The sequence below is a fragment of the Chrysemys picta genome, chromosome 20, assembly GCF_011386835.1.
Source record: "Chrysemys picta bellii isolate R12L10 chromosome 20, ASM1138683v2, whole genome shotgun sequence".
NCBI classification, from domain to species: Eukaryota; Metazoa; Chordata; order Testudines; family Emydidae; genus Chrysemys; species Chrysemys picta.
The window spans coordinates 20,140,960-20,155,685 of NC_088810.1; the positions used below are offsets into that span (position 1 = coordinate 20,140,960).

General features: G+C 59.9%; 1 protein-coding gene across 4 annotated transcripts in view; it reads right to left on the bottom strand.

Annotated features, from left to right (window-relative positions):
- The window catches only part of ARHGEF2 (Rho/Rac guanine nucleotide exchange factor 2), a 132,121-nt gene that overhangs the window by 99,024 nt on the left and 18,371 nt on the right, over positions 1-14,726 (bottom strand). For 3 of the 4 annotated variants that reach the window (XM_042843297.2, XM_042843296.2, XM_008171971.4), the window contains exons 2-5: positions 12,878-13,187; positions 9,588-9,765; positions 5,596-5,704; positions 2,647-2,686 (exon numbers count right to left, since the gene is read on the bottom strand). In XM_042843297.2, coding sequence (XP_042699231.2) covers positions 2,647-2,686; positions 5,596-5,704; positions 9,588-9,765; positions 12,878-13,161 — 611 coding nt within the window. In that variant the 5' untranslated portion in view covers positions 13,162-13,187. Of the gene's footprint in view, positions 1-2,646; positions 2,687-5,595; positions 5,705-9,587; positions 9,766-12,877; positions 13,190-14,726 lie in introns of all 4 variants that reach the window. The other variant, XM_065573701.1, reaches the window with a different exon arrangement.

The window sequence follows — 14,726 nt, forward strand, 5'->3', positions numbered from 1 at the left end:
GTCCTGCTTTGAGCAGGGGATTGGACTAGATGACCTCCTGAGGTCCCTTCCAATCCTGATAGTCTATGATTCTATGGTTCTTCAGACACCCGCCTCATCAGGTAACAACTCCCACACTGTACGGACGCAGCTCTTCCTCCGGCCCTCAGCACAAAAACCCGCCCGCTTCCCACCGGAGATGCTCACTGGCTTTCAGAGTCACTTGATCAAGCCCAGCTGGGAGGTGGGAGGCGCAGGCGAGACTGCACAGCGTATTGGAGCGGGCCTCCCAGCCCGGATCCGCAGACGGTGGGGCTCACGCGACTCCTCTAAACCCAGCCCTGCTCTGAAGTTGTGGCTCAGGCTGGTGGCTGGGCTCTAGGACCCTGCGAGGTGGGAAGGCCCCAGAGCTTGGGCGGCAGCCTGAGCGTCTACACCACAATTAAACAGCCACTTGGGGCTCGGCTGAGTCAGCTGGCAGCGGCCAGTGGCGGGTGTCTAATTGCAGTGTAGACGTAGCCGTAGCCAACTCACACAGGGGAGTCTGTGGCTGAGCAGGGAACTGAACCTACGCCTTCCCATTCCTCTCGGGGGGGCTTTGGCCAGGGCCCCAAGCGGCGTATCATACAGCAGCAAGAGCTGGGGCCCCAGGAGATCCTGGCAGCCTGACTCAGACGAGTTACTCAGGGTTTGCATCAGTCACATTCCACGAGCCGACCGGGATCATGACGTCCAGGGGCCGCGATGCAGCAGCTGGACGTGCCCGGGAAAGGACTTCGGAAACCAGTGAGCTCAAGAGGATGCTCGAGCAAACAAAATGAAATCGACAGCTTAGAGGGACGCCCAGATGCATTAAACCCTCTGCCACCCGGAGCTCCCTCTCATCGGCGTTTGCTCCTGGAGTCCGGGGGGCCCAGATCCACAGAGGTATTTAGGCTCCTAACGTGCACTGAAATCAGGAGGCTAAACACCCCTGTAGATCTGCACGCCGGTCAATGTCCCCTTAGATCCTTTATTCAAGCAAATCTTTGGGCTTTAACCAGCTCTCAGCTGCTTGTTATCTGCTTCTATGACTATGACTTTTCCCACCATGGCAGTGTGATTTGTAGCCGGAATCTCATGAATTAGGGCCCTACCAATTTCACAGCCATGAAAAATGTGTCACGGCCCACAAAATAAGCCCTTCCCCGTGAAATCCGATCTCCCCCTTGCTGCTGGGAGCGCCCCTGCCGGGGGCACCTAACTGCTAGTCCTGGCCAGGCTTGGGAGGGTCAGGACTTGTCCTTCCCCTGCACGGCCGCTCTCGGTGGGGAGATCAGACCCACCTGCAGAGCCAACGCAGAAGTGAGGGTGGTACATCCTCACCCTCACTTCTGCGCTGCACATCCTTGGGGTGTCCGTGCTCGGGCATTCTGCCCCACCTCCACGGCTCCTGCTGGAGGTTCAGGGTGCCCATTTTTCCGGGGTCCTCCAAATTGGCCGGGGCCCTTGGACACTGGCCGGGACTAGCAGCTATGGGCCCCCAGCTGGGGGGAGATTGGCATCACCTCCACCTCCGGGAACCTCTTCCAGCTACAGGAAACTCCGCAGCTGCTGCCTTCACAGCTGGGCTCAGCACAGAAGTGAGGTTGGAAATCCTACGACACTGCCCCCCCCACAACAGCTTTGTGACCCCCCCCCCCCCGCCATGATCCCCTTTTCAGTCAGGACCCCCAAAGTTATAACACCCTGAAATTTCAGAGGTAAACCTCTGAAACTGACCAATTTTAAACCCCTCTGGCTGTGAAATTCACCAAACTGTACTGTGAATTTGGTAGGACCCGACTCATATTTGGTGTCTTTTCTTAAAGCCCCTGCTTCTGGAGTCATGGGATTAGGAGAGACTCTCAGCTGCTGCTGCTTCTTTGTTTTAAGCACGTTTCTAGCTCTCACAGCTAGAAACAGAAGCTTGAAAATGTGAATCCCGTTGGCGCCAAAACCAGAAGGTAAATAAAAAGAACCTCAAGATTCCTGGTTTTATATTTTTAAATCTCATGATTTGGGGGGCGGAAGGGACCTGACTCGCGATTCTTAAGCCACACTACTATTGTCTGCACCAATTCAGCAACAGCAAGTGAGGTGCTGAGAAGCCAGGTTCCCATCCCATTTGAAGTATGGCATCAATGAAACCTGCTCCATATGGTACTGGACTAACAGGGGTCCTGAGCCTGTTAACCCTTCGGGGCTTGGGGAGCGACTTATTATTCTTTGTATTATGGTATCATTGAGAGGCGGCTGCTGAGTTCAGGACCCCATCATGCTAGGCACGGTACACAGACCCAGTGAGAGCCAGCCTCTGCCCTGAAAAACTTGCAAGCTAAATAGAAAAGAGAAACAAAGGAACAACAAGCCCAGCAGTGACGAAGCTCTTCTCATGAATAGGCCTTAAAGTGCTTTAACAGAGGAGGTCAGTATCATTAACCCCACTTTACCGGTGGGGAAACTGAGGCAGGGAGGGGACTTGCCCAAAGTCACACAAGGAGCCAGGGACAGAACCCAGACCACCTGAGGCAAACGCCTCTGTCTTACCCACAGGACCATCCTCCTTCTCCAAGTACAGCCCCTCCACTGTACAGCTCCCGGCACCCAGACACATCTTTACGACGAGCAAATGCCTCCGAGCCTTACCCATTGGCGAGGTCCATCCCAGAAGCGAAGAGGGAGATTTCTGCAAAGGTGAAAACAAAAAGACGGTAGGAAGCCGTAGCCCGGAGGCCAACGAAGAGGTTCACAGCAAGGTCAGCGTCCTGTGGGCTTCACTAAACTAACCACTATGATACCGATCCAGCACCCTGCAGCTTCCTAGAGATACCGCAAGGCTCGGGGTTAGGACCGGAGAACACAGGAGCGAAATAGCAGAGCTCTGGTTAACGTTGAGTCTTGCTTTCTGTCTAAGACTCAACTACTCCAAGTGCTCTGAAATCCCCACACTCAGGGCCGGCTCCAGGCACCAGCTTACCAAGCACGTGCTTGGGGTGGCCACTTCGGAGAGGGGCGGCGCGTCCAGCTGTTCGGCGGCAATTCGGCGGACGGTCCCTCACTCCCGCTCGGAGCGAAGGACCTCCCGCCGAATTGCCGCTGCAGATCGCGATCACGATCGCAGCTTTTGTTTTTTTGTTTGGCTGCTTGGGGCGGCCAAAACCCTGGAGCCGGCCCTGCCCACACTTACTCGGATTGTCTTGAAATTTGCTGTGCCACCTTGGGGGGGAGGGGTATGGCTAATGGTCCAGCTCTGGGGCTGTTTGAGTAAAGGGGTCTTGAGATACAGCCCCCTAGAACTAGCCATTTGCAAAATCGCCCGGCTCTGATCACTTTTTTTGTGCACCCGGAGGGCACGAATGAGAGGTTTAAGTATCGCCTCTCTCCCCATGCTGGCAGGGCAGCAGGCCCCACCGGGCAACCTCACCTCGGGGCTAAAGTTTTGGGGCGTTCCATTGATTTAGGAGGGAAACGGCAGCACAGCAGATGGCTCATGACGGATTCAGAGCCGGGCTGGTGCCCGAGGACGAAGGCCAGTGGACATCATCACACTGCAAAGTCCCGGAAAGCTCCCCGCCGAAACCCGAGGCTGCGCCGGAGACACGCAGTGGGCTCAGGAAGGGGCGGCCCGCAAGGCCGTGGTCACAAAGCCGAGGGTCTGGTGGTTTCCTCACACATACAGGAAACAGTCAGCGTGCTGGAGAGATCACCGAGCATCAGGGCCGCGGGACGGGACCCTCCCCGAGGGAAACGCTCTCGTCCTAGAGAGAAGTTGCTCCCCTCACAGAGGAGAGGGCACCAGCCCGGCTGATGTGCCCCTTGCCGCCTGCTTGGGCCTGGCTTTGGGCTGGCTCTCTGCCCCCAGCTGAGTTGCCCATCTTAGCAAGGGGATCAGGTGGGAAGCTGACCCAGGTCGCTTTGGTCCGGCTTCCTCCCACGGGGCAGGAGTCTGCCCACCGCCCGGCAGCGGCTATCACCGCTGAGCGAGGCGCTCCCACCCTTATAGCTGCACTCAATTGCTGGTGACAACACGGCCCAGTTCCTCCCCTCCCTGTCGGGCGAGAGCCTGGCTAGGGGCCAGGCATAGGCACCAACTCTGGGGGTGCTCAGGGGCTCACGCACCCCTGGGGCTGGCTGCCAATCAGCTCTTCAGCGGTCGCCCCACCCGTCAGCTGTCGAGTGGGGCTGCCCCGCCACTGACCCCTCTCTGCCCCCTCCCCCGCCCCCAATGTCCTTAAGGCAGGAAGGGGCAGAAAGGAGTGAGTGGGGAGAGGCGGGAGGCGCTCAGGGGAGGGGGGCTCAGGGAAGGGGCGGGGCTTTGGGGGAGCAGTGTGGAACACCCACCTGCAAAACCAAAAGTCCTGTGGGCGCAGGGCTAAGGAAGAAAAGCCGGCTGGGATGGGGAAGGGTTTGTCCTAGGACTGCAGAGTGAGAGACACCCCCTGTTTCCCAACCCTCCCCGCCAAGAAGGGAGGCTCGGCCAGGAAAGAAATCCAACAGGTCAAATGCCCTGGAGCAGGTCCTGGGGATTTCGTCTGGTCTCAGCGCTCTCCCTGGTGGACAGTAGCCAGCACTGCTAGGGTGCCCAGATGTCCCAATTTTATAGGGACAGTCCTGACTTTTGGGTCTTTTTCATAGAATAGACTATCAGGGTTGGAAGGGATCTTAGGAGGTCATCTAATCTAGGGTTACCATACGTCCTCTTTTTCCCGGACATGTCCGGCTTTCGTCAGTCAAACCCCCGTCCGGGGGGAATTGCCAAAAAGCCAAACATGTGCGGGAAAATGGCAGCTCTGCTCCTCCCCGACTCTTCAGCTCTGTTTAAGAGCCGGGCTGCCCGAGCGCTACCGGCTTCGGGCAGCCCCCGTGCCTCCGGACCCTGCGCCGCCGGAGCCCAGGAGGGGAAGTGCCCACCTGGGGGCGCAGGGTCCGGAGGCATAGGGGCTGTCCAAAGCCCGAGCACTACCGGCTTCACAGTTTGCCAGGCAGCCTATGGACCCTGCGCCCCCGGCTGGGCGCTTCCCCTCCCGGGCTCCAGCTACGCTGGGGAAGCGCCGGCGGGGGCGCAGGGTCTGGGGGCTGCCCGGCCGGCGCTGGGAGTGGGCGGAGTTAGGGTGGGGCTAGGGGTGGGGAAATGGGCGGGGCCAGGGCCCATGGAGGGTCCTCTTTTTTTATTTATTAGATATGGTAACCCTATCTAATCCAACCCCCTGCTCAGAGCAGGACCAATCCCCAGACAGATTTTTGCCCCAGATCCCTAAATGACCCCCTCAAGGATTGAACTCACAACCCTGGGTTTAGCAGACCAATGCTCAAACCACTGAGCTATCTTATATTGGCGCCTATTACCCCCCCGTCCCGATTTTTCACACTTCCTGTCTGGTCGCCCTAGGCACTGCCTGGTGGGGAATTTGGAGCCGAGGCGGCGGGAGGTACATGGCAGAACACCTGGCCCGTGCTCAGGGCTCTGCTGGCATTGCACAGCAGCAAGGGGGCGCCCCAAGCCCCTCTGGATGCCCCCCGCCCCCCCGCCAGCACTTGGGGTTGCCTGGCAGGCTGGGGTCAGAGGAGCCAGGTGGAGGGGCCTTCCGTACTCACCATCCGCATCCGGGAAGCGGTCGATGCCACTCAGGGAAACGCACTTGGAGAGGGCGCTGGAGGCGGGGTTCTGCCCGGTCCGATAGGCCTGCAGACTCCTGGCATCTTCCTGGGGACAAGCGCAGGGATCAGTGCCAGGCAGCGCAGGGGTACGGCTGCCCCCGCTGCGCCAGGTGAGGGGGGTGGCTCGGGGCAACGGCTCAAAAACACAGCGGCATGCCCACTGCTTCCCGCAGCACCCGCCCGTGGGGGGGCAGGGTCCCCGCCACACCCCCTCGCCAGCAGAACGGGGGTCCACGAACCCCTGGCTGGGACCCCCACTCACTGCTCCAAGGAGAGTTGGTTGAGGTTGCAGTGGGGAGGGGGTGAAGAATTTCGCCTCTCCAGACGCTCTTGCTTGGTCAGATCACTTTGCCCACCGCTAAAATGCAGCCACCTCTGGGGTGGAACCCCGCAGCAGCAGCAGCAAGAGAGCGAGAGGATTCAAGAAGCAGCCTGTCCACCTCCACTGTCGGGGGCTCCCCTCCTGTTCTCCGTTGCCCAGCCCCGCCATTCCCCATCACACCTACAGGCGCTGCCTCCGTGGCAGGTAACACCCGAAATGCACTGTGGATTTTTCATTGCCTGTGGTGCACTGAGGTTTTGTTTTTCGGGGCAGAAATTAGTTGCTCTCCTCCCCGTACCTTTAGCTCTTTGCTTCTCTTCCCCGCCTCCCCTGTTCCTGTCCGCTGGAGAGGAGGAGAGGGAATCCAGTGCCAGGAGACCAGCAAGCATCCCAGAGATCAGCAGGACTCCAGCGTGGGAACCTTTACCTGGCACTGGGCCTAAGGACCCCTGAGTTCCATTCCCAGATCTGCCACTGGCCAGCCCAGGGCAAGTCACTGCCCTGCTCTGTGCCTCAGTTTCCCCTCCCACCCGTTTTCTGCTTAGGCTGTCAGCTCTTTGGAGCAGGGACTGTCTCTCACTAGTGTAGGTGAAGCACCTACCTCAGCAGGGGTCTGATCTAGGCCCTACCAAAAATGCAGAGAATAGTTGTAGGTAGAATTGGCCCAGGCTGGAATTTAGCCAGGAAACCAGGGGTTAAACACCCCGGATGTTTGTTAAAGCACCGTGGGACCTGCATCTGGCCCCAGCGTGATCACAGCTGGAATCCTGGGCCCCCTTCAGGAGTCCACAATTCCAGCAGGAGGCTGGCGAAGGCTCGGGGAAGAGGCACGAGCCGGATGAAAGGATCGGAGGACGCGTCCGAGAGGGGCACGCACAAGCGGCTCGATCTGTTTAGCGTCACAAAGGGAAGGTGAAGGGGTACCTGGATCCCAGGCCGTGAGGCTCTCCACCGGGAATTAACGGGCTCTTCGGTCTAGCAGAGGAAGGGGGATCGCGAACCAATGGCTGGAAACTGAAGCTAGACAGATCCAGACCGGAAACAAGGCGCAGATTTTTCACCGGGAAGGTAATTAACCATCGGAACAACTCCTCCGGGGTTGTAGTGGATTCTCCATCACTGGAGACTTTTCAATCAAGATTGGATGTTTGTATCGGAAAACTGCACTAGTTCAAGGAGGGATTAACCCAGGGAAGTCCTATGGCCCATGTTATGCAGCAGGTCGGACCCGCTGGGCAGGGGTGCTCCCTGTGAATGGGGGGGGCAATGGAGGGATAACGAGGGGAGCTACTGAGATGGGAGGTGCCCTGTGCTCCCCCCACGCTCTCAGTGGCTGGGACCCTGTGTGCCAAAGCCCCCTCCTCTCTACCCTGTCCTGTCCCCACGGCCTGGGAGAGCCTGGAAGGAGGGACCAGGCTGGGCCGGGGAGTCCTACCTGCCACTCACAGTGATCCCACACACCGCAGCGACCACTCCAGTCCCCCCTCGGCGTCCCACTCATCTCCCCCCCTCCCCCCCAGCACATGGGGGGGGGAGAAACGGGGGAGGGGAACAAATCCAAGTCGCACTCTGGCAAAGAGGAACACACTGGTGGGTAGCGACGTAGAGATGACCCATGGCGGTCCTCGACCATGAATATTTCCATTGTGGGGGCACTAGGCCCCCCACACACACAGCCATGGTTCCAGGGGGGCTGGAACAATTTGTACAGTGGGGGTGCTGAGAGCCACTGAACGCAACTGTTATCCCTGTATAGAATGGAATTCACTTCCAGCCAGGGGGTGCGGCAGCCCCCCCAGCACCCTCTAGTTCCAGCACCCAGGTCTGGTTCCCCCACCCCAGAGTCAGACGAGACAATCACAATGTCCCGTCTGGCTCTACAATCTAGGGACGGAAGGAGCAGCCAGGCCGTGGCTACACGTCTCGCACGAGGCTCCGTAGGGACCCCCACGAGAATATAATATTCTATAGTATTGCAACTTTTTTTATGGAAGGGGCCCTCGAAATTGCTTTGCCCCAGGCCCCCTGAATCCTCTGGGCAGCCCTGCCGGCCCTGGCAGCAGCAGCGTGTCGTGCGTGGGGGGCGCTCTGGGGCCGCTGTGGTTCGCGCCGCGGGGGAGCGGTGCCCGCACTTTGTGGCTGGGCCGGGCAGGCTCTGAGCAGGGGAAACTCAGGCTGGGGGCCGCCCTGCCTGCAGGTGCCGCAGGGCGGCCGCCCCCCAGCGCCGCAGCCGGGGCTGGGTGAAGCAGCCCGAGCTGCCCAGGGATTGCGACAGGACGGCCCAAAGCAGCAGCAGCGGGGCCGTAGAGGGCGGGGTGCAGCCGTGCGGGGCCCACGTCCCGCTCTCCGGGGCTCCACTCCCTCTGGGGCTACCCTGCGTCGGCTCCTCAGCCCCCTGCCGGGCGGTCCCCTGGCTCTGCCCTCCCAGGTCCCGGACAGTCCTGGAGGCGGGAGCCCCGGCTGGAGGGACCCTGGGCTGAGGCAAAGCCCGGGAGCCCTGCTGCTTACCCCGACCCTGCCAGCGCCGGACCGGCTGGAGGTGAGGGGGGAGCGGGCGGAGTCAGCACTGGTGGAGGGGGAGCCCAGGGCTGGGGCGGCAGGGGGTGCAGGTGGGGTGGGATGGGGGGAGAGTGAGCCCAGGGCTGGGGCGGCAGGAGGTGCGGGTGGGGTGGGATGGGATGGGGGCGGGGGGGGGGGGGAAGAGTGAGCCCAGGGCTGGGGCGGCAGGGGGTGTGGGTGGGGGAGGGCACTGGTGGGGGCTGGGTGAGAGCCCAGGGCTGGGGTGGGGGGCAGCCAAAATTTTTTTTTGCTTGGGGCAGCAAAAACCTAGAGCCAGCCCTGTCGCCAGCCCTGCCGGCCGTTTCCCTTCCCCAGAAGAGAAACATCATCGAGGCTAACGCCCCCGAACAGGAACTGTTCTGCCTTCCTCCTTCCACCGCGGGCTGACAAAGGGAGCCGCAGAGTCAGGGTGAAAACAGATGAGAAATGGAGCAGAGAGCGCTGGGCAGGGACAGGAGGGGTTGCCTGGCTGGCTTCACTCATTGCAGAGTCTGCTTTGAACTTCCTTCTACTCTCCCAGACTGCACTGCAGGGCCATCTTACTTCTCTTCACCTCCCTACCAGACCAGATTCGGTCCGTCTCAGCCGGCATCCACCCTCCCTCCACAGCGGATCGGACTCCTGCCCGGTCTCCTTGTATCACAGACCACTGGCCCATCTGAGTCAGTATCCCTGCCTCTTATGGCCTGTTTTGGGTGCTTCAGAGCAAGGCAGCTGCCCCTGGGGATACAGCTGTGGCCAGGTGCTTAGTGATGCGCAAGCAGAGGGATAATTCCTTCCTGATCCGTCTCAGGTGCGGGACAAGGCCCTGAAGCATGAGAGCTGGTTGCATGATTGCTGCAAACGTGCAGGTGCAAATAGGCGAGATTTGGGGGAGGGAGAAGGGCACTGATCCTGTGAGGTGCAGAGCTCTCTCGCTGAAGCCAATAGGAGCTGAGGACACACAGCAGCTGGCAGGAGATAGTCAGCACCTTCCCGGATCTGGCCCTCCACCCCCTTCGGGCAAATCCCCTGGGGCTCAAGGGAGGAAGGGGAGATGCATCCCTACCTGAGCCCGCTCCAGGTCCTCTTCCTCCTCCTCCTCGTCCTGCGAGAGCAGGGACTCCAGCTCGTCGTTGCTGCGGATGATGGGGGCCCGGCGGGGGTCCCTGCGGGGTCGGGAGAAGCCGTCCAACTGCCCCTCAGCGGAGTCGAGCTCCTCAGGTGCCAGGCCCTTCAAACTCACGCTGAAACAGACGAGGGACAGTCAGGCTGAGAACTCCGAGGCCGGAGCCCAGAAACCTGCTAGCCGCCTTCCCACCCCCAACCCCAAATCCAAACCAACGCACACTGGGACTGCTTCATTCCCTCCACCGCAGCAGAGGGCGCCACGCACTGCGCCACGCATGCCTCCCCGGCTCCGCTCTCAGCACCGGGAGCCAGAACTCCCACGCTCCCCTCCCGGTTCTGACAGCGACTCCCCTCCGAGACCGGGGGCAGGTCCTGAGCTCGGAACACTAAGCTGCGGTGCAGGTCACGTCCCCGCTCTGTGCCTCAGTTTCCCCCCTTTGCACAAGGGGGATGAGGATGCCTTGCTGCCCCTGCAGCTAGGGTTAATCCGTCCCCAAGGGGGATTTAGTCGTAGATGCTTCACACCAGCATAGCGGGAGGTTTGACTCTCGCCGCTGGCTCCGAAATAAAAACCCACTCTTTTTCAGGGAGGTGACAACCAGCTGCATCTTGGATCACGCTGCTCTTTCCTTTCCCTTCCCCATAAAGGGGCCCAACAACCCACCCGCCCCCCGACTTTCAGCACGGGAAAGTTGAATCCTAATGCAAGTTTTGCAAACAGCATCGGATCCTCATAGCAACCCAGGGGAGCAGAGGCCAGGACAGAGCCCTCGGCTCCAACACGCAGGTCGCTTGCCTTAACCACAGCCCCCCCCCCCCCCCGCCCCTCCCCACTCAGCCCCTGCTAGCTCAGAGGCCAGTAGTGAAACTGACCTCGAAATCATTCCCACAGAGCACACCTTACTCACCACAGCCTGCTGAACATGGTGCCTGGATGAACCCCTCCCTCGCCCCCGGCGCAATCTCCCCTTCCCCCTACTCCCCCAACGCCGGCACGTCTCTAGACTCGGTCTCTGGATCTCAGAGCCCGACTTCCTGCTCCGGCCTCCACGCTGTTTGCAGAAGTGGGCTGGTGGTTAGGGGTTGGTTATGTTTCATAGCTGCCTCTTTACAGCAGACGAAAAAGCCAATCATTAGCCTGAGCCGGCCACTCTCAGACAGAGAAAAACCCCAACGCTCCCCTCGGAACGAAAGAGGCTTTGCTTCAACCGGACACACGAAGGGGCCGTGGGGTGGGCGTAGCGGCAGGGTGAGTCAGAGGGGCCGGCTCCCCCATCACGCAAGCAGGGGGCCCGGCTTCTGCTACGGACACTGGGGCTTGGATCTTGCCAGGCCTGGCTTTACCGGGGAGCTGAAATACTGCGAAACAAAGGACCCGGTTCTCAGCGATGGCCTCTGTCTTTGCCACGGGCAGGTGGCTCGCTGAGACCGCAATTGCCTCAAGCGACCAGCAGGGGGAACCATCTGCCTACTTTGCGGCAGACCGGAACACAAGACCGGAGGGGACCACTGGGTCCAACCCCGGGCGGTCACAGGCAGCCCCTCCGGCCATCCCCTTCAGAAACTGATCAAGCACCTCCTAAAGCGAGTTAGGTTGTTGCCTCTGCTACTGGGAGGCTGTCCCAGACCCTCTGTCCTCCGATGGTGGGAAAACCTTATAATTCCCCCGTGAAATTTACTCACAGCCGCTTCATCCCCCTTTGTTCTCATGCCAACATTTGTCCTTTAGCTCATCCCCCTCCCTGGGGTTCACCCCAGTGTCTTCACAGAGAGCCACCAGATCCCCTCGATCTCGGCCCTGGTTCTGCCACACTGAACAAACCAGAGACTTTCCTCCTGGGGGGTCGGCTCCCCAGTCCCCTCGTGATCTCTTCTCGGCACTTCCCGCCATCTGAATTCACCTCTCTCGAACTCGACTGGCCAGAATTGTACCCAGGATGCCCGACGACGTCTTACCAGCAGTTTGGCGCTAATACCTCCCTCTCTCTACTGGACATCCTAGGATGACATTTGCCTTTTTCGAGGGAAAGGGCCGAACTGGATCCCGACCTGTTCAAATTCTAAACCCCGCTCCCCGGGAGCACATCAGTCTCCCATCCAAGCCCTGACCCAGCCTGGCTCTGCTTAGCTAGCAAACCCAGCATCTCGGCTCAAGCCGGGCCAGCTGCCAAAGCAACGCTTCGTTCGTCGTCGCCATCAATCCCGGGGCTCGTTCGCTGGGCCGAGCTGCCGAGGGGCGATAAAAGGGAATCAAAGCCACTGAACAAAGGCAGCCAAGATCAGAAATAACAGAGCTGAAGCCACCCCCGTCCCCACCAGTGACCCTGGGATCATAGCCCACATCCCCAACCCCATCTGAGGCCAGTCCATGGGAGCCAGTCCACAGGGAAGCCCACGCAATAGAGCTGCATGTACCAAGTAGGAAGGGGCCGACGGTTAATGGACAGAGGCTAGGACAGGACGTGGGGAGGCGGCCACAGCAGGACAGAGCCATGGTCTATTATTATTTGGATTGGAGTCCTAGCCACGGACCAGGGCCCCACTGCGCAAGACACAGAACACAAACACTTAGCCCTGATACAGAGTTTTCCCTCAGTAGATCGCAAAGCACTTCACAAAGGAGGCCAGTATCATTTCACAGCTGCAGAAACTGAGGCCCGGAGAGGGGCTGTGGTTTGCCCTGCATCAGAGGGATGGGGAGCCCTCAGATTTTTATCCCAGCTAGCATCACTGCGTGTGAGCCACAAGGTTTAAGCCTTTCAATGGTCTTGCCAAACTTTGTGCAGTCCTGTGGCAGGCAGTTCCACAGGTTAACATACCCCCTAGGTAGTACTGCTCGGCAGATAGTCGCAGCATGCTGCAGCAGCCAGTTCCATGGGTTAATATCTCACAGGCCTGTGGCAGTAAGTTAATCTCCTGCCCCCAAAATACCCTTCAGAAACAAGATCCGCAAGCCACACCCTTGCCCACATAACATTCTGCAATAGGTGTTAACACCCCATCTCCATCAGGAATACACCCCAGCAGCTAGGCACACCCCAACCACCACCCTGCAGCAGCCAGTTCCAGGGGTTAACGCCCCCCCCCCCCCCAAATCACCATTAATGTCAAGCGGCAAGCACATTTCTTAGGCTCTGCGTTTGGTGCCAAGATGGCAGGCGTGGGGTGGGGGTTCCAGGCTTCCAGGCCATGGAAGGGAGAGAAGGCGCCATGGGCCAGGCTGGGTACCTCATTTGGTTGTAGTCCGGGTCGCTCTGCAGCTTCTTGCCTGGCTCCCAGCTGTGGCGCCGGTAGGAGTCCCGTCCCCGGAAGGAGGTCCTCGACATGCACGACCTCCGCAGCGGCACACCCAGGAAACGGTCCTCCTCCTCCTCCTCCATCTCCCAATCGGCCTCCGGGTCGCCACCGGGGCAGGAGCCCTGCTCCACAGCTGACATGCAGCGGCGTTTCTGGCCCCGGGCCCTGCAGGGGACGCCGTCGCAGACTCCTTGGCATTGATCGGGGCTGTTCATCCTCAAGTCACGGGGACAGACGGATGCTGGAGGGGGGGAGACAGACAGGACAGAGAGGTCAGGCCCAGGCGAGTCAAGAAGCAATGTCACAGCGAGCAGGCTGGGGGTGGGTATGGAAGGTAGGGGGTTCCTAACGGTGACTTGGGGTCACTCCCGTCAGATGGCCACCCGATGGGGCCTGTCAGCTCCAGCCTGACCACCTGACCACTAGGCAACCTAGCTGGGCCCAGCGAGCCCCCTCCACACGGTCCCTGCTCCAGTACTCTCGCCCAGTCCCGCTCCTGCTCCACTCCCGTCTGGTTTCTGACCCCCCGGCTAGGACTCCGGCTCATCCCTTGACCTCTCAACCCTGACTCCAGCTTCACCCTGGGACCGGTGCCTGCTCCCTGCCCCTATGCTTGTCCTTACCCAAACTGCTCCCACAGCCTCCAGGCAAGGTCCCACTCCACTCACACCCCAGCAGTATACAGCTCCTACAGGAAACAAGTTGGTAGGTTCTCAGCTCTGCAAGCATCCGCAACCCCAAAGCCATCACTATAACTGGCACCGACCAGCCCCCTTGCTGCCAGAGGACTGGACTGGCCTCCGGAGTCCGAGCTGGCCTCCTGCCCCTACTCAGGGCGGACCCTGGGGATTACGGTGACCAGATTATCGAAGGCCAGGACCTTGGGTCACTCCTCACCCAGCAGGGGCCCGTCACCCCCTCCTCCCTAGCCTTGTGCCAGAGCTGGCCAAGTCCCCACCCCAGCCAACCGCCCCAACCACCGTCCGGGGCTCAGTGGCATTGGTGGCACGGCTGATGGACACTGCTGCGCCTGCTCCACTTGGGTGTAGGGGGAAGAGGAGCAGCATAGGGAACTACTGAGCATGAAAGAGGGACAACTCAGTTGCCCATTTTAAGGCTCCAAATTTCTAGGCCAGAGCACGGGAAAAACCAGAACACGCTGGGACAGAACCAGGCTCGCTGGTCACGTCAGATCAGGGTGGGGGTACATCCACAGGGGGCAGCCTCTTGCCGGTCTTGCTATTGCCTGTCCCCGGCAACGCCAGACACACTGGATCTGGGAACTCCCCACTTTGCTGGTGTGTATTGCTTCCCCTCTCTCTCCCAGCCCCTAGTTCCATCTGCCTGTTCAAGCTGATGGGACCCACCTGGGCTAACTCCAGGGTGAGTCAGCCAATGCGTCGCTGTGGCTCTACGCAGGATTGTAGCACCCAGTTACAACCCAGCTGTCAAGCCTTATCCTGCAATAGTTGGGGGGCGCTGATGGAAAACTGAGGCTCCTGTAAGCTGGTTGCTACAGCTGATCCTGTGTCCCCTGACCAATCCAGCCCCAGCCCGTCCCATCGTGCTCTCTTTACGAGCTCTTCCACGAAAGCAGCCGCCTTTCAAGTGGACATTAAAGCTTATTACAGCCATAAAGAGGAACTACCCTTGTTGGCCATTTCCCCATGCTCCCTTCAACAGATCCATTCAGCGAGCACGTCGTAAACCACACCAGAGCCTCCCCCAAGGCGCTGACCTACAGCTCAGAGAGTGATGCTGGGAGGAGACGAATCGGCCA